This window comes from Zonotrichia albicollis, chromosome 5, assembly GCF_047830755.1.
Source record: "Zonotrichia albicollis isolate bZonAlb1 chromosome 5, bZonAlb1.hap1, whole genome shotgun sequence".
Lineage (NCBI taxonomy): Eukaryota > Metazoa > Chordata > Aves > Passeriformes > Passerellidae > Zonotrichia > Zonotrichia albicollis.
In genome coordinates this window covers 72,137,787-72,159,995 of record NC_133823.1, presented here as the reverse complement: position 1 = coordinate 72,159,995, position 22,209 = coordinate 72,137,787, and the positions used below count along the sequence as shown (strand labels likewise).

The 22,209-nt window shown below is 47.4% G+C and overlaps 2 protein-coding genes across 3 annotated transcripts; one reads left to right on the top strand and one right to left on the bottom strand.

Moving 5' to 3' along the window:
• The first annotated feature begins 149 nt into the window (after positions 1-149).
• On the top strand, positions 150-17,670 carry METTL14 (methyltransferase 14, N6-adenosine-methyltransferase non-catalytic subunit). The gene is made up of 11 exons (XM_005495014.4): positions 150-290; positions 379-467; positions 1,639-1,726; positions 5,812-5,892; positions 6,262-6,349; positions 8,811-8,901; positions 10,339-10,480; positions 11,755-11,847; positions 12,543-12,659; positions 14,849-15,059; positions 15,827-17,670. Exons 1-11 carry the CDS (start codon positions 225-227, stop codon positions 16,138-16,140), a joined length of 1,380 nt encoding a protein of 459 aa, XP_005495071.1. The 5' UTR covers positions 150-224; the 3' UTR covers positions 16,141-17,670.
• LOC141729214 (uncharacterized) lies at positions 16,279-20,608 on the bottom strand. 2 transcript variants are annotated; one of them, XM_074542072.1, is made up of 4 exons: positions 19,735-20,602; positions 19,055-19,473; positions 18,673-18,941; positions 16,279-18,578 (listed from the first exon to the last, which is right to left on the bottom strand). In XM_074542072.1, the coding sequence occupies exons 1-2, from the start codon at positions 20,569-20,571 to the stop codon at positions 19,444-19,446; spliced, it is 867 nt and encodes a 288-aa protein (XP_074398173.1). In that variant the 5' UTR covers positions 20,572-20,602; the 3' UTR covers positions 16,279-18,578; positions 18,673-18,941; positions 19,055-19,443. The 2 variants fall into 2 exon arrangements, with proteins under 2 accessions (XP_074398173.1, XP_074398172.1); XM_074542071.1 differs by having other exon boundaries at positions 18,673-19,471; positions 19,735-20,608.
• Between the last annotated feature and the right edge of the window lie 1,601 nt (positions 20,609-22,209).

The following is a 22,209-nucleotide window of genomic DNA, read 5'->3' as shown; positions in this document are numbered from 1 at the left end:
GCCGTGACACGGCCTGAGCCGGGTGTCGCCTCAGGGGTGGTTCCGTGCCCTGCAGCGCCCGAGTGAACGTGAAGCTGCCATTACACCAGAACATCGCCGGCATCCCTCGGGAACGGGCGGGGCGCCCACCGCGGGCTTTCCCTGCGGGAATTGCTCGGCACGGAAGTGACGCGCGGCCGGGAAGTGACGGCGGCGGGAGCGCGGGGCCGGGGCCGGTGCGGGCCATGAACAGCCGCCTGCAGGAGATCCGCGAGCGGCAGAAGCTCCGCCGCCAGCTCCTGGCGCAGCAGGTACGGCCGGGGGCAGCCGGGGCGCTGCGGGGCGGGGGACCGGGGACCGGGCTGGCCGCCCAGTGACTTTGTGTTTGCCGCTGTGCAGCTGGGGGCCGAGAACGCCGACAGCATCGGCGCCGTGCTCAACAGCAAGGATGAGCAGCGAGAGATCGCGGAAACCAGGGAGACCTGCAGGTCGGTATGGGAGGGCGGTGGCTGTGCAAAACTGGGGGCTGCAGAGGAGAGCAGGCCCGGCAAGCGCCGTGGGATTGCCCTCGGTAGAGGAAACTCAGTAATTACTCACATCAGAGCCGCGACTAAGGCGAGTAGGGTCTAGTTATTCCCTTCTAAGGGCAGGTTGGAAATGCAGGCCGACTTGTTTCTGGTGTGAAAAAGCTACTGTGTAAGAAAACAGATCTGAGTTTAGAATGGGCCGTCTGCTTGGGTCCCAGAGCCTTCATGCTTCTGCTAAGCACAGTTCAGGGCAGTTCAGTTTGAAAGTTCTCATGAAACTACAGATACGTCTAGGACAGAGCATCTACTGCTTATCATCTACTACTTATCAAATCAAATAAAATCTACTGCTTATCTTCTTCTCCAAGTTGTGTCTTCCTCCTTGATTTTTCCCCTGCTTTTACAACATCTGTCTGGTTAGTTTTGGCCTGTTTTGGTCCTTTGCACTGCACCAGATGTAATCCAGATGTAATCCCAGTCCATTTTTTCTTCCCAATTTTTTTTCCCCCTTCAATTTAAATTCCTTTGATGATATCTCCATCCCAGAGTGTTCATAAGTCCTTTTCTGTTTCGGCCTTCAATGGTGAAATGAAATTGAAGGGGAATTTTGGCAAGCTTTGGTCCCGCACTTGTTGGCATACAGGCCTTTTCATGGCTTTTGACTTTGGCAAGGATTTTTAAGTACCCATGCCATGTCCCTGATATCCTCCCCCTCCAGTTGTGTCTTCCTCCTTGATTTTTTTCCCCTGCTTTTGCAACATCTGTCTGAACAGCTGTAATTTTGTAAACAAACTGCTTTGGGGTAAAACAAGGTGTACCTTTTAGAACAGAAAAACCCAGAGAACTGGAAGGGAATGAGCTTAATTCTGTAGATGTACTGCATTGGTTAAAATAAGCTGTAGTTTTGAGAGCAGGAAAATGAGAAAGGCAAGGAAATTACTCTTTTCAAGAGTTCTATTCTTAATAAGTTGTACAGAACTGAAATATACTGAGAGAGGAATAGCTTTTCATGTATGATGTTTTGAAATAGTTTCAAATTTGTAACATGCAGAAAAGGTATATTATCAAAGATTCCTGAACCTTTTTCTTTGGAGACAGAAACTTTCTTATGAGGAATTTTGGCTCTTCATAGGGCTGCTTATGATACTTCTGCACCAAATGCAAAACGTAAATATCCAGATGAAGGAGAAGCTGATGAGGAAGAGATTGAAGAATATAAGGTAAGAAAAGAGGAAAAAGTTACTTTTCTTTGGTGTTGTGTCCCTGAGATACTTAGAAAATTTGTGTGTACATTAAAATAAATGTGATGTCTATACATCCTTTAGTATGTATGTTCCACAGTGGCATCTCCCTTGATGCCTTGCACTGCAGAAGTGTGAGAGAGAGGACATAGAGGCTGCATTGTTCACCTCAGGTGTGCATTGAGCACTCACCAAACCCCAGTGTGGAGGCTTAATGAATGCTGCTCCTAGGAGGAGGCAGGCCTGGGAGTCAGTGCCCAGGGACAGCACTGAGCCACGGCTGCCTGGGGGAGGAAGCAGTAAAATGTCCGTGTGCTTGGGGAAACACAGAAAGAAGCTTGACCAGAATTTCATTGTGTCAAAAGAAAAGTTGTGCAGTTGGCAGCAAGCCCAGGCCATGGGATGAGACAGGGGAGGCTGAGAGCGTCTCCTGGCCCATCTGTTCAGTGCCAAGGAATGCAGTTCTGGGTGAGTGGAAGAAACAAGGGATCCTGAGGGAATTGGAAGTAAGAGGCTTGGTTCAGGATGTTCTTTTAAGTGTCCAAGATGTCCAGGAAGAGTTAGGTTAAAAAAAACAAACAAAAAAAATGCCTCCATGGTCATTGAAGTGTCAAACTCTCATGCCCTTCACTTTTCAAATGCTCATCCCAAAGCTATGTGACAGCTTTCTCCTCATGTGATGTTTTGGCCAATATAAGAGGTATAAAGAGCTTAAACAAAGGCATGATTATGATACAGCTGTCATTATGATTTGGTTTGGGATCTGGTTGCAGTGTGTGTCCTCCCTTTTTTCCATGTCCTAATGGCCTTTTTTCTGTGGTTAAATCCAATCACTGTCAGTGTATATGAAATAGTTCAGTGTCTGCTGCTTTCTTGGATGAAATAGTAATTTTTTTAATACAAAGCTGTCGTCATGTTACACTTGTGTACAGTTTTGTAAATCTTCCTGTAATAATGTCTACCTTTTATCTTACTAAACTAAAAAGTTAATGTGTGACATTGATGGTTTACTTTGAAAATCTCTCTGTGAAGGGACAGACACTATTTTTAACATGATGTTAGTCTGTATATCCTGTTTAGTAAAGAAATTGTCACCATGAGGTAGACTGCTGTTTGTGAACCAGTGTTTTAATTCTTGCATTAGTGATCAGTTAATATAAATTAATTTTACTTCTTCATCAAGTACATGGTAAAGAACTAAATTTTTACTACCTATAAAATATATGTGGGTAAGTTACTTGGGTTGGCAAAGTACATGAATCTTATCATTGAGATTTTCTTAATCATTGTGGAGAAGACTTACCCTGAGGTGAGCTGTAACCACTTGCAAGTGGCCAGACTTTTTCTGTGTTGTTGAAATGGAAGAATATTTTAATAACAGTAGCTCAGACCCAATTCAGTTGAGCAGATGAACAGACTTAAGAAACTTGAAACCCCAGAGTAGAACATCTATTGTAGAGTCATCAGCTGTTTCCTGCAGGCATTGCTAATTCTCTATTGGCAAGGAGATAAGAACAGTAAAATTCCATCTGCATTTTCCTGAGCTCTCTGAGCCTGCTTAAATTTAGTCTTCTAATATGAAGTCATACAAAAATCTGCATCCTTAAGGTGTCAAGCCCTATTGTATTGTGTTTAATGCAACTTAGACAAAAGCAATGGTAGACTTAACTGGAACTGTTGTGGACAAGTTTTGCAAGTTTGCCAGTTTTGTGTGGAAAATCAGAGGTATTTCTGATGTGAAGGGACTTGTGTCTGTACCCCTGACTTGCAGTGTTGGGTTCTATGTGATGGGATCAGGAAAGCCTTCTGAAGTTATTTCAACTTTTTGTGCCCTGGCTTCACATTTTGTGGAAGTGAGTGTACCCTCAAACCTGTGTGAGAGCAGTTTCTAAGATAAAAGGTGAAGTATTTTATTTTTCTCAGTCATCTAGGAAGATCTGATTAAAAAAAAAAAAAAAAAGGCAATGTGTTTTCATTTTGGTGGATTTTTTAATTTCTGTGTGTCTGTTTTTGGCTTTTTTGTAGCCTAAGTGTGAATTTATAGTGGTGATTCTTCATAAGGCTCGGGCTGATGTGAGAACAAAGGGCAGCACTGACTCCAGGCTGGCAGCTTGACTCTGGTCTTGGAGCCCGGCTCTGCCTTGCCAGCCTTGGGAGGTGGGTGATAGGGAAGAGATGCACTATTGGAAAAAGGAATCGTGGATATTTTTAAGTCAGGAAGTTCAGTTGTGGTTTTGGAGAGGTCCTAAAATACTCCTTTCTTGTGGAATTGTAACAGTTGTCCCAGGGTTAGCTGAGCTCCCTGATGTGTATTTGGAAGTGAGAAGCAATGGGATTAGAGCCTGTGAGGCCCCTGTGGGAGCTGTGGGTGCTGCTCCACCTGCTGCCTTCCCCAGGTGGTTTGGCTCCATTGTTGGAGCCTGTCTGAGTGCCTGCTGTGTGGGTACAGCAGCGCTTGTGGTTATTTTGCTGTCAGCCAACCTAATTTGAGACTGCCCCGCTCTGCTTTGTTGGTGCAAGCAGAGGCCTGCAGGCTTGGGATGCTTCCATGCCAGTGTTGTGGAGGCTGAAGAAAGCTTCCTTGGTTGAATCATGGATTCCATGTATCTCCACTCATTTGAAGCAAGCTATGTTTGAATATTGTGGGGCCTTCCTGTTTCCCTAACTCAGCAGCTCTATAGCAGAGCTTTGGAAAACACAGATAATTCATGTACAAGAACCTAGTGTCTTGTGTTACTGCTGGGGTCATTCTGTCTCTGCTGTGACTGTTTCCTTTCCCTCTGAAAGTTGGTGGTGTGGGCTTTTGTTTATGGCCACAAGACTCTCTTTAAACTGCTTACAAAGGCATAAAAGAGAACTGGGATCACTCGGGTGTCTAACTGGTACTTATCATCAAAAGGACAAGATTTAGAGAAAGATGAAAGAGGGAAACAGGTGTAACTTATGATGGCATAAGCAGTTTTTAGTAAAATGCAAGCTTTCAGCTTTTTTTTTTTTTGACCTGAATAACACTTGCTGCTGCTTGTCTGTGCATTTCTTTTCTTGCAAACACTCTTGCTGTTCCTGATTGTAATTTTTTTTTTTTATCTGGTTAGACAAGCAAAAAGACGGTGTATCTCTAAGTTCACCACCTGAATGGGAAAGGGGAAGCTGTGACCTGTTTATCCCATCAGGCATTTCAGAAGTCAGTCCAAAGCTCCACCTTGGAAATAATAGAAGTTTACTTGAAGATTTCAACATTTAGAGGGATCAAAATTGGGAGGAACAGCACTTGATTTTTTATTCTGTATTGAGACAGCTTATGTAGTAGCATAGAGTAAATACAGCTGTGATAATGTTATCATGATAATATCAAATGTTATCAGTTTAGTAGTTCTTCAGTTGTACTTCTGTGTTCTATAAATCTGTATACTGGGTTGGTCCAGGGTCAGTGGGAAGGCAGTGATGTGAAGTGAAGTGAGTCTCTCTTGAGTTTCTGTTCTCTCTGAGTTCTGTGTTGAATGTTCAGAATCTGTCAGTGTAAGAGATCTCTTGAGTCCCAGAAACAGTTGAATGGACAGTTAGTGGCTCTCTAGGTCGTTTTAATGTAAATTCTGGGGCTATAGAAGAGAAAGTTATATTTAAGGGCAATCCAGATGCAATACTGACCTGTACCATGAGCTGTTTCTTCAAAGTGTGGACTTTGCTAAGGCTGGGAAATAAGAGATGACTGTCCAGATATAAATGCTCAAAAGTTCTGCTGCAGAATAATACCGACAAAATCTATACTTTCAGTCCAAAGAATAAAAGTTTTGTGGGACAAAAATGTAAAGCGCTGTCAGGGGCTGCAAGTGAAGGGGTTTTAACTTTTTTCTTCTTTCAGAGGCCTTTCCCAATAACACTCTCCTTGTTGGTGAGAGAGGTGCAGACCTTTTGGGGAATAGCTATTTTTGTTCCCCGCTTGAGCAGTGGAGCTGGATCTGCTGTTTGTACAGTCTGCTTCTCCTTATCATCTGCTTCTTAAGCAAAGGACAGAAACAGCTTGATCTTGTGTGCACACTTGTAATACCTGCTTTATTTCCAAGGATGAAGTAGAGCTGCAGCAAGATGAAGAAAACCTGCCCTATGAGGAAGAGATTTACAAAGATTCCAGTACCTTTCTTAAGGTGAGGTGCTTTTGCAATTGGAAGTGTAGTCAAAGCTGGCCTAGATGTCTTAAACTGTTTCTGCAGCTGATGGGATCTGAAATAGAGCTTTAAAGGCTGAAGTAGTGGCTTGGAGCTCACAGGTACAGAAGTTGCCTGTGACAGTTCTGACTATAACTGGTGTTTGCATTATTCTGAGGCACCTCACGCTGGCCTGCAGGAATGGTGGGCCTGGGTTGGAGCTAAAAGAATGGTCTTGACCAGGGGAAATATAAGGGCATGTTGAAAAGATAATCTGCTCCTTTCTCATTTATCAGACTAACGTACAATGTGTCTGTGTATGTCCACTTGTCTCCTGTTGTTCTCACTGAACTTCTTCCTGTTCTCCAGGGCACTCAGAGCTTGAATCCACACAACGATTACTGCCAGCACTTTGTGGATACAGGACACAGACCCCAGAACTTCATCAGAGACGTTGGTATGTTGCAGCCAGGAACTGTTTGAGGATGACTCATTTGATTCAATAGCACTTCTTTCTCCTCTCCTTTAGTAATTCCTTACAGTTTCTGAGAAGTGTAGGTACACAAACTCTTCCTAGTTTTTTGTCTCAGTGTGCATACAACCAGTATAGGCATCTACATGAATGGTTTTATTTGCAGTTACTTAGGAGGTCATTATTGCCAAGGCTGTTCTTACCCTTAGTTTTACTTGAAAGTATTGCACCAGGAAGACTTTTTTTCCAACCTAAGCTATTTTGATTCCAGAAAGTAGATGAGTTTAATGAGGAGATTTTGAAAGCTCCAGAAGTTTACAGTTCAGCTGTGTACTGGGCTGTACATGTACTGGCTGTACTGGTTGACATGTGTCCAGACATAACTTACCACTCAAATGATGCTGCACTGGGCCTGAACTTAAACTTGCTAAAACTAAGGCACGGTTTGGTGCTGTTTCCCAGAATAGGTGCCTGGCATTTGGCTTTTAAAAGGAGCAGGACATCTCCCTCTGCAGTTTTATGCAACAGTTCTCTATATTTTTTCTAGTGTAAGATTGCCAAGGCAAGGGGGTTGTGTTTTTAAATGGCAGCCCAAAGAGGTTTGATTTGCCTCCAGAGGCTTTTAGTTTATTCTTCTCTGTTTTGTGAATGGTTCTCTGAAACATATCTGGGCTGTTTTAAACTCAATTGGATCTTTATGCCAAAAGCCCTTGGCCTTATGTACTTGAGGCAGTTCTGCACTCTTCTTGGAAATGGAGAAACAGCAGCCCCTGTTGTATGCCATGACTGCTGTGTAATGGATGGGGAAGGAACAGGACAAACAGGCAGGGTTGGTGTGGAGATGAACAGGGAAGGACAGGACAAACAGACAGAGCTGGTGTGGAGATGAACAGGGAAGGACAGGACAAACAGGCAGGGTTGGTGTGGAGATGAACAGGGAAGGACAGGACAAACAGGCAGGGTTGGTGTGGAGTTGAACAGGGAAGGACAGGACAAACAGGCAGGGTTGGTGTGGAGATGAACAGGGAAGGACAGGACAAACAGACAGGGTTGGTGTGGAGTTGAACACCGCAGCAGCAGGGTCAGAGCCTTTACCAGGGCTGAGCTGTGTCCAGCTGTACATTGGTGAGCACACGTTTCCCACACTATGATCACAGCTCTGCTGAGGTGCTGTGTGTTTGTGCACGTGGCCCAAAGAGGAACAAGTTGTTTTAAGAGAACACCCAGCTGTATCTTTTTGATGTTGCTGTTGGAAAAGGGGGAGAGACCTGTGGCTCTACGTTTGGTTAGTTTGAGGGTTTTTGATTGAAAATTATTTTGTGTCTATTGCTTAGCTGCTGTTGCCCAGGGGTATTGGACTCACAATGGCTGGGAGCAGCACAGTAGTGGAAATTGGGAGAACACAGCAGTAGCTTTAAGCTGTTACATATGCCAAAAAAAAGGATGAAAAGAACTTTTGGGTGTTTCATGCACAAGTGTAAAGAGATAAAGGTTAGGTACTGAGAACTTCACTTTTATCATTGCATTCCTAGGACTGGGACTTAAGAAATTTGAATTAAAATAAGGAGAGAGATGAAGGGTTCGTGGGTTTGGGTGAAGTTTTTCCCCCCAAGTTTATTAGTTGTTGTTTCCCCAACCATTCCAAGTTGTACTTTGAAATGAACATGAAGCTGAAGCCTTTTAAATCACTCCTACTTAAGCTGAAGTGATGCTGCTTGGGAAGCAGGAACGGTGCCCTGTTGGTCTGTGCTGAACCTGCTGCTGGCAGTAGCAAACCCGTTGTCTCTAAGCAAGAATGAAATATACTTCAAAGAACATTTTCCTTTTTACAACGTTTTCTGCAAAAGCTCTAATGAGGGCTCTGTCCTTTGCATTCTGTGCACATGAAAGGTTGGAAAATTGACATCATAAAGGTAAATGTGGGAACGTGTTCAGATCTTCATGACTGCCAACGCAGCACCAAATCTCAGTGTGAGGGTTGCCTCAGGGAAGCTGCCACACCCCAGGTGCCACTTTGGAAACAGTCCAAAGATTACACAAAGATTACAGAGACTATGCTGTGAATTAATATTAATTAGATCTTAATAGAAATTTTAGAGATGGGGGAAAACCAAAATAGTTTCTTTCATCATCCTGGCACTTTCAGTTTAAATGAAAGGTTGTTTCCTTCTGGTAACAGTTGTTGTGAATTCCTGATAACTGTAGTGTTCTAGAGAAGATCAGAGCATGGACACTGCATCAGTAACAGCCCTGCTTGGCTGGGCGAGGGCAGGAGGCTTTTGTCAAGTACTGAACAAAAACTGCTTTAAAGGGTTTGCTTTGTTAACAAAAATTAAACTTAGGCTAAGTATTAACATTTGGACCTATTTAGAATACTGGACAATGCTTAATTGATAGAGATTTACTCTGTTAAGTAGTTGTTAACTTCATGTTTTCTTCTTCTTAGGCTTAGCAGATAGGTTTGAAGAATATCCAAAACTTAGAGAGCTCATCAGATTGAAGGATGAGCTGATATGTAAATCTAACACTCCTCCCATGTAAGTGTTCTTGTGGAAAATGCCTTTCTTCTCCAGACCTGTTTGAAGTTAGCTGTCTGCTTTGCAAATCTCTATCTTCAGCACCTGCTTAGAATTTACATTTTCTCTTTCTGTTTGTGTATACAAATGAATCAATTGAAGCATAGAAGAATAAGTTCACTCTGGTGTTGTTAGTTTGATCTAGATGTTTAATACCGTGTATATATCAGATTTTCTTTCCAGTGTGTGATTATTTATAGTCTCTAAAGCTTTGATTTTTTTAAGGCCAAATTGTCAACTGATTTGGCTGAAGGCTTTAATTTGGGAACTGAGAATATCATGTGGTGGTGAATCTCACGTTATCATGTGGTTTATGATAACAAGAGCTTTAAAACAATTGCCTCTTAATATAACCTTAGCTTTTCTTGTAGCAGCTGGTTTCTGTGTAGTGTTCAGCTATTATCTCAGTGTCCATCAATCACCTGTTATTTTGGAATTGAAGACAAAAATGTTTAGGCTGACTAAAAGTCCTTGTTTTTGCTGAATGCCAGACACAGCCTCAGTGTGCAGCCTGTTGCTGCAGGGATTCAGAGCTCTCTGAACTTTACCTTCTGCTTGTCACGTGCAGTGGTCTTGATCTGTACCACAAAATCCACCTTATTTAATGATAGTCACATAAAACCCTATGAAATAGTTGTCTGAACAACTGAGGGCAAACTGCAAACTCAACCTGCTCTTTTAAGCTAGGCATGTGTTTTGGTCATGAAGTACAAAAGTAGGAAAACCAGTAATCAAATGCTGCCTTCTGACAACACCAAGTACACTTGGAATCTTTTTTTGGGAAGGGGAAAGGTGGTGGTCTGTTATTAGCTTTACTAAAGTTAAAGGAATTTAGGGGAGAGCAGTGTCATTTTTTGGTGGTGATGGAGCAGTGAGTGGTGAAGGAGAGTCACAGGAGTGTGCGTGAGCATGTATTTAATGGAATCAATGGGGGGCAATTCCACTTGGTACAGGATAGGGAAATACATGGAATACATGTGTAACTATATAAAAAGTAACAATGTTTCCAGTATTTAGAGTCTTTGGAATAATTCTAAAAATCTGACACTTTCTCAGCCAGGCAGTGAGTGTTTGCTTCTGAAATGTTTCTGCTATTATAGTCCATGGCTGTACAGAGAGTGCAGTGAGTCTGCACTAGGTATTGTTGTACAGCCTGTGTGGACATCTGTTTCCTGCTTGCTAAGTTAGAAGCATAAAAACTGTTTATCAAGACTACTTAAAACCCACAATGCAATAGCATCCAGCCTTGATTCGAGTGAGGATGTGTGATGGATCTGGTATTTGAGATGTACAGCCCACCCAGGAGACCCTGCTCTTAACTGGCTGCACACAAGTGTGTGGAGTGTAGTTCAGTGTTGAACCTTGGCTGATGCAGTCTGGCATCATCTGTTTAAACAGGTATTTGCAAGCAGACTTGGAAGCCTTTGATATTAGGGAACTGAAGTCCAAATTTGATGTGATTCTCCTGGAGCCACCACTGGAAGAATATTACCGAGAGACTGGCATTACTGCCAATGAAAAATGCTGGACCTGGGATGATGTAAGTGCCTGTTTTGCTGTGAAGAACATTTCATACATTTGTTTAAGCAAATAGTTTCAGGGTTTAATTTAGCAAATACAACTTTTTGTTCTCTCTCAACCTGGCTGAAAACTTGAACCTAGTAATCGTGGGTTTTCTGTTTGCCCTTACCTCCACTGAGCTTTCTCTTTGATTTTTAGCTGTTGAAATACTGACTGTCCTGAATTGAAAAGATTCCCTTGTTTCTTGAAATTCTTGAGATTATTAAGGCATGTTTTTTAATATGCTGCTCTTCTAGTAAAAAGTGCAGGTTAGTTTGCTTTACTGACATTCCTCCATTCTCCAAGTATTGATTGGATAGGAAATTTTGATGGTCAAACCAGTAATAATTCCTAGAAATGTAACAAAATAGATAAACCTCATTTGTGGAAGTCTTTCTCTTGTATTTATTCAAAAATGGTGCCTGCCAGTGCTGCCCAGGGAAAAAACATTCCATCCTAACAAAAAAATTAGAGTGTGGGAGGCAGGACTCATCTTCCCAGTGTGGACTTACATCCTCCTAGAACGGCTCCTACTGCCTTATTTTTCCTTGGAATGGCATTGAATGAAGCTTGATTTGATGTGTTAGCAAGTTAGAGATGAATCCTTCCAATTTGTGATGACTAACAGATGCTTTGCATCCCAAGTTATTTCATCTTGAATGTTACTCATTTGCCATTGTTGAACCACTGTTCTCATAAATTCTGGCTGCTTTTCCTGAAAGTGAAAATGGAGAGAATGTCTTTCCTATTTAGTGATAGGAATTAAGCTGAGATTTTTAGAATGTCTTCACAACCTTCATGTGAGTACTTACAGAGAGGAAAAGAAACAGAGTACTGTTGCTTCTGTATTAAATATTTTTGCTGCTGGTGGAATGATAAAACAAAGCAGAGATTTGAGGAGGAGACCATGTGGATTGTGTTGGCCTTTTAAGTGTAGAATTTCTGATACAGGTAGAATTTCTGTTTGTGATGGTTTCAGCCCAGCCCCAGGCAGCCACTCGCTCGCTCCCCCACCAGTGGGATCAGGGAGAGAATTGGAAGGGTAAAAGCTGGAAAACTCAAACCTTGAGACAGACAGTTTAAGCACACAAGTAAAGCAAAACAAGGAATTAGTTCCCTGCTTCCCTTGGGCAGCCCCCAGCTGTGCTTCCTGATGGTTTCTGTGACAATGCCTCAAGACTTAGTATTCTTCCTGATGGAACTGGTGATTTGTATTTAATTGAGAAATGTTTTTATTGCACTTATTATTATTAGATCATGAAATTGGAAATTGAAGAAATTGCAGCCCCAAGGTCATTTGTGTTTCTGTGGTGCGGCTCAGGCGAGGGTCTGGATCTCGGCCGAGTGGTAAGATGTTTTAATTCAATTTATCAGGGACAGGCTTAAAAGTTTATTTTTATCTTTGACTTTTCCCTGTATAGAATTCTCAGCCCTAACTACTGAGGGATGTTTTGTTACTGTGTTAGAGGATACGTGATTTTAAATGGCATTAACTGTTTAGATACTGTAAATGTCCAGCTGAGTCACTGATGTGTGAGGAAGCATAATTCCTTGGGGTTGTGGTTTGGATGTATGTGTGGTAACAGAGGAGTAGGTTGCCAAGTTACAATTTTTTAACAGAACTCTCAGTAGTTTTCTGCCAGAAATGGCATGAAATGCATGCTAGGAGAAAGGTCCTACCGTTTCATAAATTGGGATACAATTGTCATCTTTCTGCATGGGAAACGTTGCTCGTGTTGGGGACGCTGCACTAAGAATTCCCAATTGGCTCCTGCAGTGCTGAAACTTTCTTTATTTAGTTCAAGCAGTGCTTTGCATGAAAACAATTCACAGACAACTGTTTAAGGGTAGCTGTGATTACTGATCTCCTTGCTTTGGCTGTTTTCAGTCTGAAGTTGGCCAGACAGACTGGGCTTGGTCCTAGACAGGTTTGTGGTAGCTGTCCTTGAATAAGAGAAGTCAAGGGCCTAAGTGAGTGTTCAGTTCAGGTCACTTGATGTTTTTATGTAGTGTGAACTGGTTGATTTGTTTCTAACATTTAGTGTCTGCGCAAATGGGGTTACAGAAGATGTGAGGACATTTGCTGGATTAAAACAAATAAGAACAACCCTGGCAAGACCAAGACTCTGGACCCCAAGGCTGTCTTCCAAAGAACCAAGGTAAAGGATTGGCTCCATTCCTCCTCTGTTTCCATTCTGTCTCTGTGCTGATGACACAGCCAGTGTTGGTGACAGGCTTGTGAGAAAGCCAACAGGAGGACTTGCAAGTTCTGTTCTGCAAAGTACATTTTATGGAACTAAACTTAGCAATAGAATCTGACTAAAGTCAATGTCAAAAGTCTTTTAAATCTGTAGATTTTAACTGAATCTATTAATAAAAAACAGTTATAGAAGATCGGCTACTGGTTCTAAATGCACACAAAGTGTGCACCCGAGTTTGGACCAGAGAGAAGCCTGGGGGAACCAGAACATCTCCTGCCTTCCTGGAGATGACTGTAGAGCACAAGTGACAGAATGGGTCAGCTTGGTTTAAACCAAACTTTTAAGATGTTTTGTGGAGGATGTGTATTGAAGGAGGTACAGAGAAAAAAAAGTGTTCTGGTTTGTGACTCAAATGTCTGTTGATCAGAAACTTGGAGAAATGTTAATGAGACTCATAAATAGTTAATTTGGGTATATGTGAGTGTAACTGGAAGTTTTACTGAGTACAGAGAGCTGATTGGCAATTTATTCATTTCAAGTTGTCAGTGAACCTCAGGGCTCCTTCCTTATTCATTAATCATTCATTAGCATTAAACATCCTCATGTCTGTCTAAAATTGACCATTGGTAGGAGTATAAATTTCCCTTTAGGATATCTGGAATCTTTCTTTGACTTGCATTTACATTAATCTGAAGTTTGTTTGAAGGTGTGTTGTATTAGTTATAAATATTTAAAAGTATAAATATTGTGTGTTTATTGCATATAGTACTGCAAATATGTGCAGTTTGCTCATGAGGGCAAGGTTAAACTAACACAGGAGGATTTGAGGGGACTGATGTCTTTGTTTAGCACAGAAAAATAGTTTCTGGTGTGGGGGAATTCCTGTTTATGGAGCGAGAGTTGAGCTGAGGTCACTGTTTGTGATAAACACTGAAATGGAGTGAGTTTGCTCTGACTAAACAAACACAGTTTCAAGCTGTGTTTGCCAGGGCTTAGAGCAGAAATGTGTTCTGTTGTGTTTGGCTGAGGATCTCTCCAGGGATGCTCGGTGCTGTGCCACCTGTCAGAGAATCCCAGTGGCTGTGAGTGACATACCCTGTGGTGTGGAAGTGAAAGGTTGGGGATAGTTCTGAGGACTAGACTGAGGAGGCTTGGCTTGGTGGGTGATTTGCTTAGCAGTATTCTGCCTTGCCCTTAGGTAAGTTCTAGGTCCAAAGCCGTGTTGCACGAGTGCAACACCATCTGCACAGATTTGACAGGTCTGATATTGTGCCTGTCATGTTTCCCCACTCACTCTGCAAACCCTTTCCAGAATTCAGGAATGGTTACGTTCTCTTGTCTGCAGCTGTTTCCTGAGCCATCTGGTGGCGCTTAGTGAGTCAGAGCATTTGATCCTGGGGAACATCGCTCATCCAAGATTGATATTCCCAGAAACAGAGCTCTGAAATGAGGATGTAGGAGCCCCTGTTCATCCTGGAACAACCCTCATTCATGGGTGCCACATTTCACTCACTCAGATGTCTTCAGTGTTGTAGAAGGAAGGAAAATGATGCATGTTACAGCTCAAGACCATTTCTAATGCTGATGAGCTGCCTGAGAGTGTGATGGTGGTTGTGGGGTTTTATGCAGTAATATTTTCTAGAAAGGAACCTGAGGGGAATTCTGAGGCTCCCTTTACTGACAGAGGTACAGTATAAAAAGTACATATTATTTCCACTGCCTGTTTCATGACTGAAAACTTTTCAAGTTCTTATATGAATAAAGTTAGGATCAGAATGCTAAGGCAGGTATTAATCAGAATTAACAACCATTCCTTCCTCTTGCCATCATGTTTTTCTCTTTTGCCTTGTGGAGACTTCTCAGCCTTTCCAGCCTAGAGTTCTCTAATTGAAAAAGTCCATGTAGCTGACTTCAGCCTTGATTTGAGTTTTACCACCTCTTAGTGGAGTTTATCAAGTTTCTGCTTAAAGTACTGCTCTGCTTTGTTCTCAGCTGGCTCCTTTTGTGGTTCCAGCTTTTCTGCTCTAGTTCTTGTTTCAGCCTTTTCTCTCCTGTGTGAGTGGAATGTGCTCGGAACTGTCCTTGCAGTCCCTTGTGCTCACCTGGCACAGCAGTGGGTGTGAGAGGTGACAGCTCTGTGTCTGCAGGAGCACTGCCTCATGGGCATCAAGGGCACCGTGCGCCGCAGCACCGACGGGGACTTCATCCACGCCAACGTCGACATCGACCTCATCATCACTGAGGAGCCTGAAATCGGCAACATAGAGAAACCCGTGGAGATTTTTCACATCATTGAGCACTTCTGCCTGGGGCGGCGGCGGCTTCACCTCTTCGGGAGAGACAGCACAATCCGACCAGGTAACTGCTGTGCTGGTTTTGACCGAACAGTAAAATTCATTGCAGGTCCTAAAGAGGTTTCCATATGTATGTCATAGATCAGACAGATCTGAAGGACATCGTTTTTTGCTGTATGTGAAGATCTGTCAGTCACAGAACTGTTGTTTAGAAAGTTTATGAGAACTCTCATTTCTGTAATTTTTCCAGAAGAGAGATTCTTGTTTACCAATATTTTTGCCTATCCATGTGTTTAATGCATCAGTGAGCATAACAAAATCCATTTGAGATTCCTTTTGTCCCATATGTTTATGCTTCTCAGAAAAGTGATTTCTTTTTCCAACTGATTTTCAACCCCTATGAGCTTAGTGCTCTTGCCTGTGTCTGAAGTGGCAGTATCTCACAGTGGGTGCTGCATCTGGCATGATGCAAAATGCAAGAAATACATGGATCAGGACACATTGTTCAGGTATTCCTTCAGTGCTGCTGCCAGGGGATTCTATATGGCAGTGTCTCCCAGTCAGGTTACTCTGGTAGAACTTCAGAGTCTTTTTTAAAAGCACTGTTGTGGTGTAAGGACAAGTTAGAAGAAGGGGTAGAGGTTTGTGAAAGCACAGTGTCAATGTTGCCACAGCCATGAGTAATAAAAAATTTAAAAAAACAAAAAAAAGAAAACAAGGCCTTAGAAATACCCAGATGAATCTTGACTTTGCAGCAACTCTAGAGGTGACTTTTCGTTCTGTTCAGTGAAGTTTGTTGTTGCTTCTGCTCACTGTGGTTTTGTTCCCGAGGTTGGCTGACGGTGGGACCCACCCTCACAAACAGCAACTTCAACGCAGAAACGTATTCCTCGTATTTCACGGCTCCCAACTCGCACCTGACCGGCTGCACCGAGGAGATCGAGAGGCTGCGGCCCAAGTCCCCGCCCCCCAAATCCAAGTCCGACCGGGGTGGGGGTGCTCCCAGGGGAGGAGGAAGAGGAGGGACTTCGGCAGGACGGGGAGAAAGGGGCAGGGAGAGGAACAGAACCAACTTCCGCGGTGAGCGGGGAGGCTTCAGAGGGGGCCGTGGAGGGACCCATCGAGGGGGCTTCCCCACCCGCTGAGGAGGTGACGGCTGCTTCCCCTGCCTACGCCTTGACTGGGAATCTTCCCGTAGTCTTGTTTTTCCTGCAGTGAAAAACTTCCTCCTTCCTCTGGGGACTCAAGCTAGATGACTTTTACAATTGTTTTTGGTGCACGCCGTTCCAGATAGGTCGGCCTTGCAGTCTCAGCCCTTTACACCACGGGTAGGATGGAAATTACCCCCTTGCTTTCCACTTAGGAACCTTGCAAGCTGGAGACTACTATTTCAGCTTCATTTTCTCCAAAACATGGATTCCTCCTCCATCGTTGGAGGTTTGGGTTTGGATTGACTTGCATTAATATGATGGAGTGGGCATGAAATGCAGTTCTGAATTGCATGGCCACAGCAGACTTGCTGTCCTATGGAAGAAAAAGTGCTGTGTCTGTATTGACACCTATTTTAACTTCTCTGAAACCAAGGAGCAAATGAAATAAATAGAAATCTATTTTTTCTTATTTGGTTTAAACATCCCAAATTATTCCTGGGAATAGGAAAAGCTTAATTTTTAATTTGTGGTGTATATGCACTCACCTGTCGTGTCAGTAGTGGGGACAGTGGTAATTCTGTGCAGGTGTATGTTGTCCTTCCTGGAAAGCACCGAGTTGTGCGTTTATGTGCAGCCCAGAAGTTGTGCCCAGGTCTGGGCTGCTCCTTGAGTGGGGATCCTCCCCCAGTGTGTGTGACCCCTTGTTCCTTGGGAGGGAAGAGCGGTGGCACTGCAGAGCCAGCCCAGAGACCTGGCTGGAGGGAGGGCTGCCCCGGGAGGTGTGCGAGTGTGTGATTCCTGAAACAGGGGGCGCTGAGGGAACTGACTGCTGCCTTTCCCTGCCGCTGTTGCCCATCCAGTGCAGTGTGGAAAGAAAGTGACTCCCTTCCCTAGGTACAGTGTCTGTTTTTAGCAAAACCACAACTCAGCTTCTTGTGCAGTTCTTGGTAGGCTGAACAAACCCAGCTTTTGATGTCTCAATGTCTTAGGTGAGGGTTTTGGAAAACTGGCATTTAAGTCTGAATGTTTCTCCTGAAGCCCAGCTTTTAAATGACTGTCCTGTAAAGTAGTGGATTATTAAACATGTTTATCAAAGCTGATGTTTAAATATCTTTCTTAATATTTTGTGTGTTAGTTGTCCTTGAGGTTTTGGAATTGCTAAGTGGTTTCCTCTGTGCTGTTGTAGACAGGAACTGTTCTTTTGATTTTGATGGGCTGGGGAACCCTCTGCTGTGGTCATGTTTAGCAGGAGATTGCTGTAGTGCCAATGGAAGCTGCCTGTTGTTTACAGCTTGTTTCTTCCTCTGCCATATGTGCATGTCTGTAGAGTGACTGGATTTGGGAAGGGGAGTTTTTTAAAGTTAAAGTTGAGGGGAGTTATGAAGTTGATGGTCATTGGTGAAGTCTGCCACGGGCTATATGGAACGCACCTGAGAGAAGGTAATTGCCCTGGTAGGGACACTTTTTTTGGTGATTTTTGCCCTAATTGTGTTGTTATTTGAAAAGTAAAGACATTGTACCTTAGGACCCCTGCTTTTGTGCTAGGGAAAAGTATTTTCTTGTTTTTCAATGAGTAGAAAACATTAATTTCCATTTCCCCCTTTTAATTACAAGCCCTGTACTGGTAGTTCAGTGAATGAGCTGCTCTTAACATACACTTAGGCTAAAGGGAAGAGGAGGGTCAAAAGCTATTGGATCTGAAGTGCCTCTGTATTAGTTTGTGGTGCTGCTCAAGACTTCACTGACTGAGGAAAGTCCTGACAGGGCAGGACAAGGATTGTTCTCTGTGTGGTGCCCAGATTTGGGGTTCAGTGTCAGCTGTGCTGGCTGGGATGAATTACACCCAGAGCCCCAAATTCCCTGCTCCATTCCCGCTGCAGTGACCTCCCAGTGCTCCATGGAGTGTGGGCATTGCCTGCAGAGCTGCTGCCTTGGACAGCAGCTGTGCCAGGAGCAGCAGAGCTTCCAAGGAAGCTCAGCAGCAGCACAGGGACAAGGACAGGGTTATGTGGCACAGGACTGGCATTTATAACCCTCACCCCAGTGGTGTCCCTGGGGGCACTGGACAGAGCTGCCTGAACTGAGCTGGTTTCACCCCCTGAGCTCCAGGATGGAGAACATGCAGTCAGTGTTCAAAGCAGGAGAAGGCAGTGCCAGATGTGCTCCCAGCCTGTGCTGGGGCAGCCCCTGTGCCCAGGGGGGGACATCTCTCCCTGCAGAAGCTCAGCTCCTCTCAGAGCCTCAGCAGTGGCCTCTACAAATTCCTTTCCCTCAGGAAAGGGATGCACATCTGTCTGCAGCACACCTCCAGTGGGACCTACCTGTGAAAGCTTTCCTTCACTTGTGCACTTGCAGCTGGATCCTGAAAAACTCCAAACTCCATCCCACTGATTTCCAGGTATCTCTGAGGGCTCCTGCCTGGGATTCAGTATCTGTGGGGGAAGATTGCCTTGGCTCTAATGCTGCTGATGGATGATGGCCTCAGGCTGGGGAGGAGGGAAGGGATTTGGGGAGGCTGAGACATACCTGCAGCTGTGTGGGAGCTCTGAACTGGGAATTGCTGCGTGAGCCCCTGTGCAAACGGGCCGTGCCTCCGTTCCCAGGTAATGCCAGCTGCTCCTTGGGCTCCTCCTGGGCTCTTGGTGCTCTGTGGGGGCTGGAGCATTTCCATGTGCCTGCTCAGAGCAGCCCCTGGCCCAGGAGCCACGGTGCAGGCACAGCTCCTGCTGCAGATCCCACAGACACGAGGGGCTGCTGGCTCCTCCTGCCCTGCGCTCCCAGCCAGCTGGGACACCCTGAGGGACACCGGGGAGCACGGCTGGCAGCGAGCAGGAGACACCGAGGCCTCTGGGCCCAGAAACAGCCCCGGCCTCAGCAGCCACCGTGGCTTTGGCCTGGCAGCGCTCACCTGCAGGAAACGCCCCTGCCACTCTCCAGAAGAGCCCTCAGGAATTGTCGGGTTCGCTTCTTGCTGGGGAAACAAAGGGACATTGTGTGAGCACATTTACAGCTGCTGGGTAAATCCTGGAAAGGGCAGAAAAATCAGGGTCATGGGGAAGAGTTTGGTGCTGACAGGTTGAGTGCCAGCCAGTTCTGCCCTAGAGCCATTGCAGGTGGGCAAAGCAGCATTCACAGAAGGGAAGGGGCTGCATTTGTAGGGGAGCTCTCTTACTGGCAGCAGTCATTCCCATCCCATGCAGGACTTTGGAACAGCCCTGGGATTAGCCCAGGTGTTTGGAGCAGGGTGCTGACAAAGCTGAAAGTCTGTGATCAATGCGCTGCTGGGCCGGTCACTCCTCAGCATTTGACTCGATGATCCTCGCAGCTCTGGAAATAAAGAGCAAAGAGTTTTCACTGGGTTTTTAATGCAAGGGGTTTTTCCCTCGTGTTTCCCTGGGCTCCAGTCCCACCCCAGGCACAACGGGAGCTGGAGCAGCAACGCCTCGTCCCCGGCGGCCGTCCCAGAGCTCCCGGCCGGGGCACGGCAGCCCCCGGGGTGCGGGCACGGAGAAGGGGCTGCGGGCGCTGCGGCCCGTGGGGTTACCGGGCCGGGGGGGAGGGGGGGCTCGGTGTCCCCCCCGGGGTTACCGGGCCGGGACGGGCAGCGGCGCTGAGCGAACGGCGATGCCGATGGGATCTCGGGGCCGCTACGGGCGGTCTCCGTGTCCTTCCCGCTTCCAGCCGCGATCCAGCAGCTGCTCCCGGGAAGCGTCGTTCTCCTGGCGGGCACGGCAGCGGCACAGCACCGGCTCCCTGCCGCCGCAGCCGGAGCGTGTCTGGAGCCCCGGCGGGACCCAGCCCCGCGCCGGCCGCAGCCAGAGCGACGGCGCCTGGCCCGGAGCGGCTCTTCCCGCCCGCGGTGATGCCGGTCCCGATCCCAGCCCCATTCCCACTCGATCCTCTGGCCCCAGCACCCCGGGTACCCACCCCAGTACCCTGCCCGCCGAGGAAGAAGCGGCTCGGCCCGGCTCCCACAGGAAATACCGGCGGGACCGGGACCCGAATCCCCGGGCCCAGATCCCGGTCCCGGTGCTTCCTGCGCGCCTCGGATCCCGCACAGCAGCAGCAGCCCCCGATCCGGATCCCCGCACAGCGCTCCGACCGCCGCTCCCGCCGCATCCCGAGCCGAGCATCCCCCGCAGAAAGCGGGACGGGCGCGGATCCGCCGGCATTTATGGGCGGGAGGGGGGCGGGGGGGAGGCGGGGCCCCGGGGGCGGGGCCGGCACAGATGCGAGGGGCGGGGCGAGCACAGGTGTGAGCGATCCCAGTGCGGCTGCGCGGGGCGGGGCCTTGGGGGATTTAAGGCGCGGGGAGGGCCCAGCGGAGCCATTTGCTCCTCGGCGGTCGGTGGGGGAGGTAGCTGTCGGCCGGGGCTCTATATCTCTTTTTCTTTTGTGTTTATTTGCGGTTTTTTTCTGTTGCATTTCTTTTTCTCTACACCTCTCCTTTCCACCCTCCCTTCCTCCCCTCCCCCACCCCCCACACCCACCCGCCCTCTCCCCCCTAGCCCTCCCCTCCCTCCCCCCTTACGGCCGGCCCCCGCCCCCTCCCTCCCATCCCACCTCCCTATTCCCTTACTCATCCCTACCCTACTCATCCCTACACTACCCTACTCCTCCATCCTCTCCCTTCCCTCCCCACCCTGCCTTCCCCCCAGCCCCGCCCCCTGCCGCCCTGCACACCCGACCTCTCCTCACCTTCCCCTCGCGTACCCCTCCGCTCCCCTATTCTCGTTCTCCATTCCCCGCTCTCCTCCTTCCCTCGCACCGCGGGGCTCGGGGTGCCGGGCAATAATAAAGCCCTGAGGGCCGGAGCCCGGCGCCCCCGCCCTCGCTGGGGTCCCCACACGGGGCCGGAGCCGCTCTGCGGGTCCCCCCATTGCAGTTCAACACAGCGCCCCGCACCGCCGGGGCTCCGGCTGTCCCTACATCACACTGGGGGGGTCCTGGGGTGGGGGGCCCCGGTTACAGGGTCCCCCTCGTTAGGAGGGGGTCCCGGGGGGGAGGGGGGATGGGGGGGGTAACTCCCCCTCCAGGTCCTACCCCCTCCCCCCGGACCCTCTCCTCCGGACGGGGTCCAGCCCCGGCCCCCTCCCGGGGACCCCCTCCTCCGGCCGGGGGGACGGAGGGGGGCGGGTGGGGTGGGGGACAGGACCCCGCGCCACTCTGGTGTGTCTGGCAATGTGTGGTTTTTTTTTTTTTTTTTAACTGTATGTTCACGCAGCGGAGTGACGTGCCCCCCTCTGCTTCCCCCCCTCCCTCCCCCCGGGCCGGAGGAGGGGGTCCGGGGGGGAGGGGGCCCTCCCCGACCCCCCCCCAGGGACCCCCCCCCTCCGGAGGGGGCCCCTCCTAACCCCCCTCCCCCCCGGGACCCCCTCCTAACGAGGGGGCCCCTGTAACCGGGGCCCCCCACCCCAGGACCCCCCAGTGTGATGTAGGGACAGCCGGAGCCCCGGCGGTGCGGGGCGCTGTGTTGAACTGCAATGGGGGGACCCGCAGAGCGGCTCCGGCCCCGTGTGGGGACCCCAGCGAGGGCGGGGGCGCCGGGCTCCGGCCCTCAGGGCTTTATTATTGCCCGGCACCCCGAGCCCCGCGGTGCGAGGGAAGGAGGAGAGGGGAGGACGGGGAGACAGGAGAGATGGGGATGGTGGGGACGGGAATGGAGAGGGGTCGGAGTGAGGAGGGAAGCGGGAGAGGAAGGGAAAGGCCGGGGGGGGAGAAGCGGAGAAGGGACAGGACAGGACAGGACGAGTGGGGGGGCGGTGTAGTAGATAGAGACAAGCGATCAGAAGATCACGCCATGTGACAGAAAGCTCAAGACTCTCTTTCCCCCTAATCCCCTAAAAATAAGAAATCACTCTAAGAATGTAACCAAAAATGTAGCCCACCTAACGATAGTAGTGCTAGTAACTTTCCACTCCTTACTAACCATAGATAGTACTGCAGACCCCTCTGACGTAGAGACCCCTTAGACTATAAAACCCCACGAGATGAAATAATAAAAGCCTTTAACCGTCCACCACATTAGTGTCTGCGTGCTTCTCTAACCCGGGCGGCCCTAGA

What these genes read in the sequence shown, in the direction of transcription:
- METTL14 (XM_005495014.4), top strand. Translation starts at nt 225, where the DNA reads ATGAACAGCCGCCTGCAGGAGATCCGCGAGCGGCAGAAGCTCCGCCGC. An exon ending in GCCAGCTCCTGGCGCAGCAG is followed by an intron (nt 291 to 378) that starts GTACGGCCGGGG and finishes GCCGCTGTGCAG; the next exon opens with CTGGGGGCCGAGAACGCCGA. An exon ending in AAATCTAACACTCCTCCCAT is followed by an intron (nt 8,902 to 10,338) that starts GTAAGTGTTCTT and finishes CTGTTTAAACAG; the next exon opens with GTATTTGCAAGCAGACTTGG.
- LOC141729214 (XM_074542071.1), bottom strand. Translation starts at nt 20,571, where the DNA reads ATGCAACAGAAAAAAACCGCAAATAAACACAAAAGAAAAAGAGATATA. An exon ending in CCGCTGCCCGTCCCGGCCCG is followed by an intron (nt 19,472 to 19,734) that starts GTAACCCCGGGG and finishes TTATTTCCAGAG; the next exon opens with CTGCGAGGATCATCGAGTCA.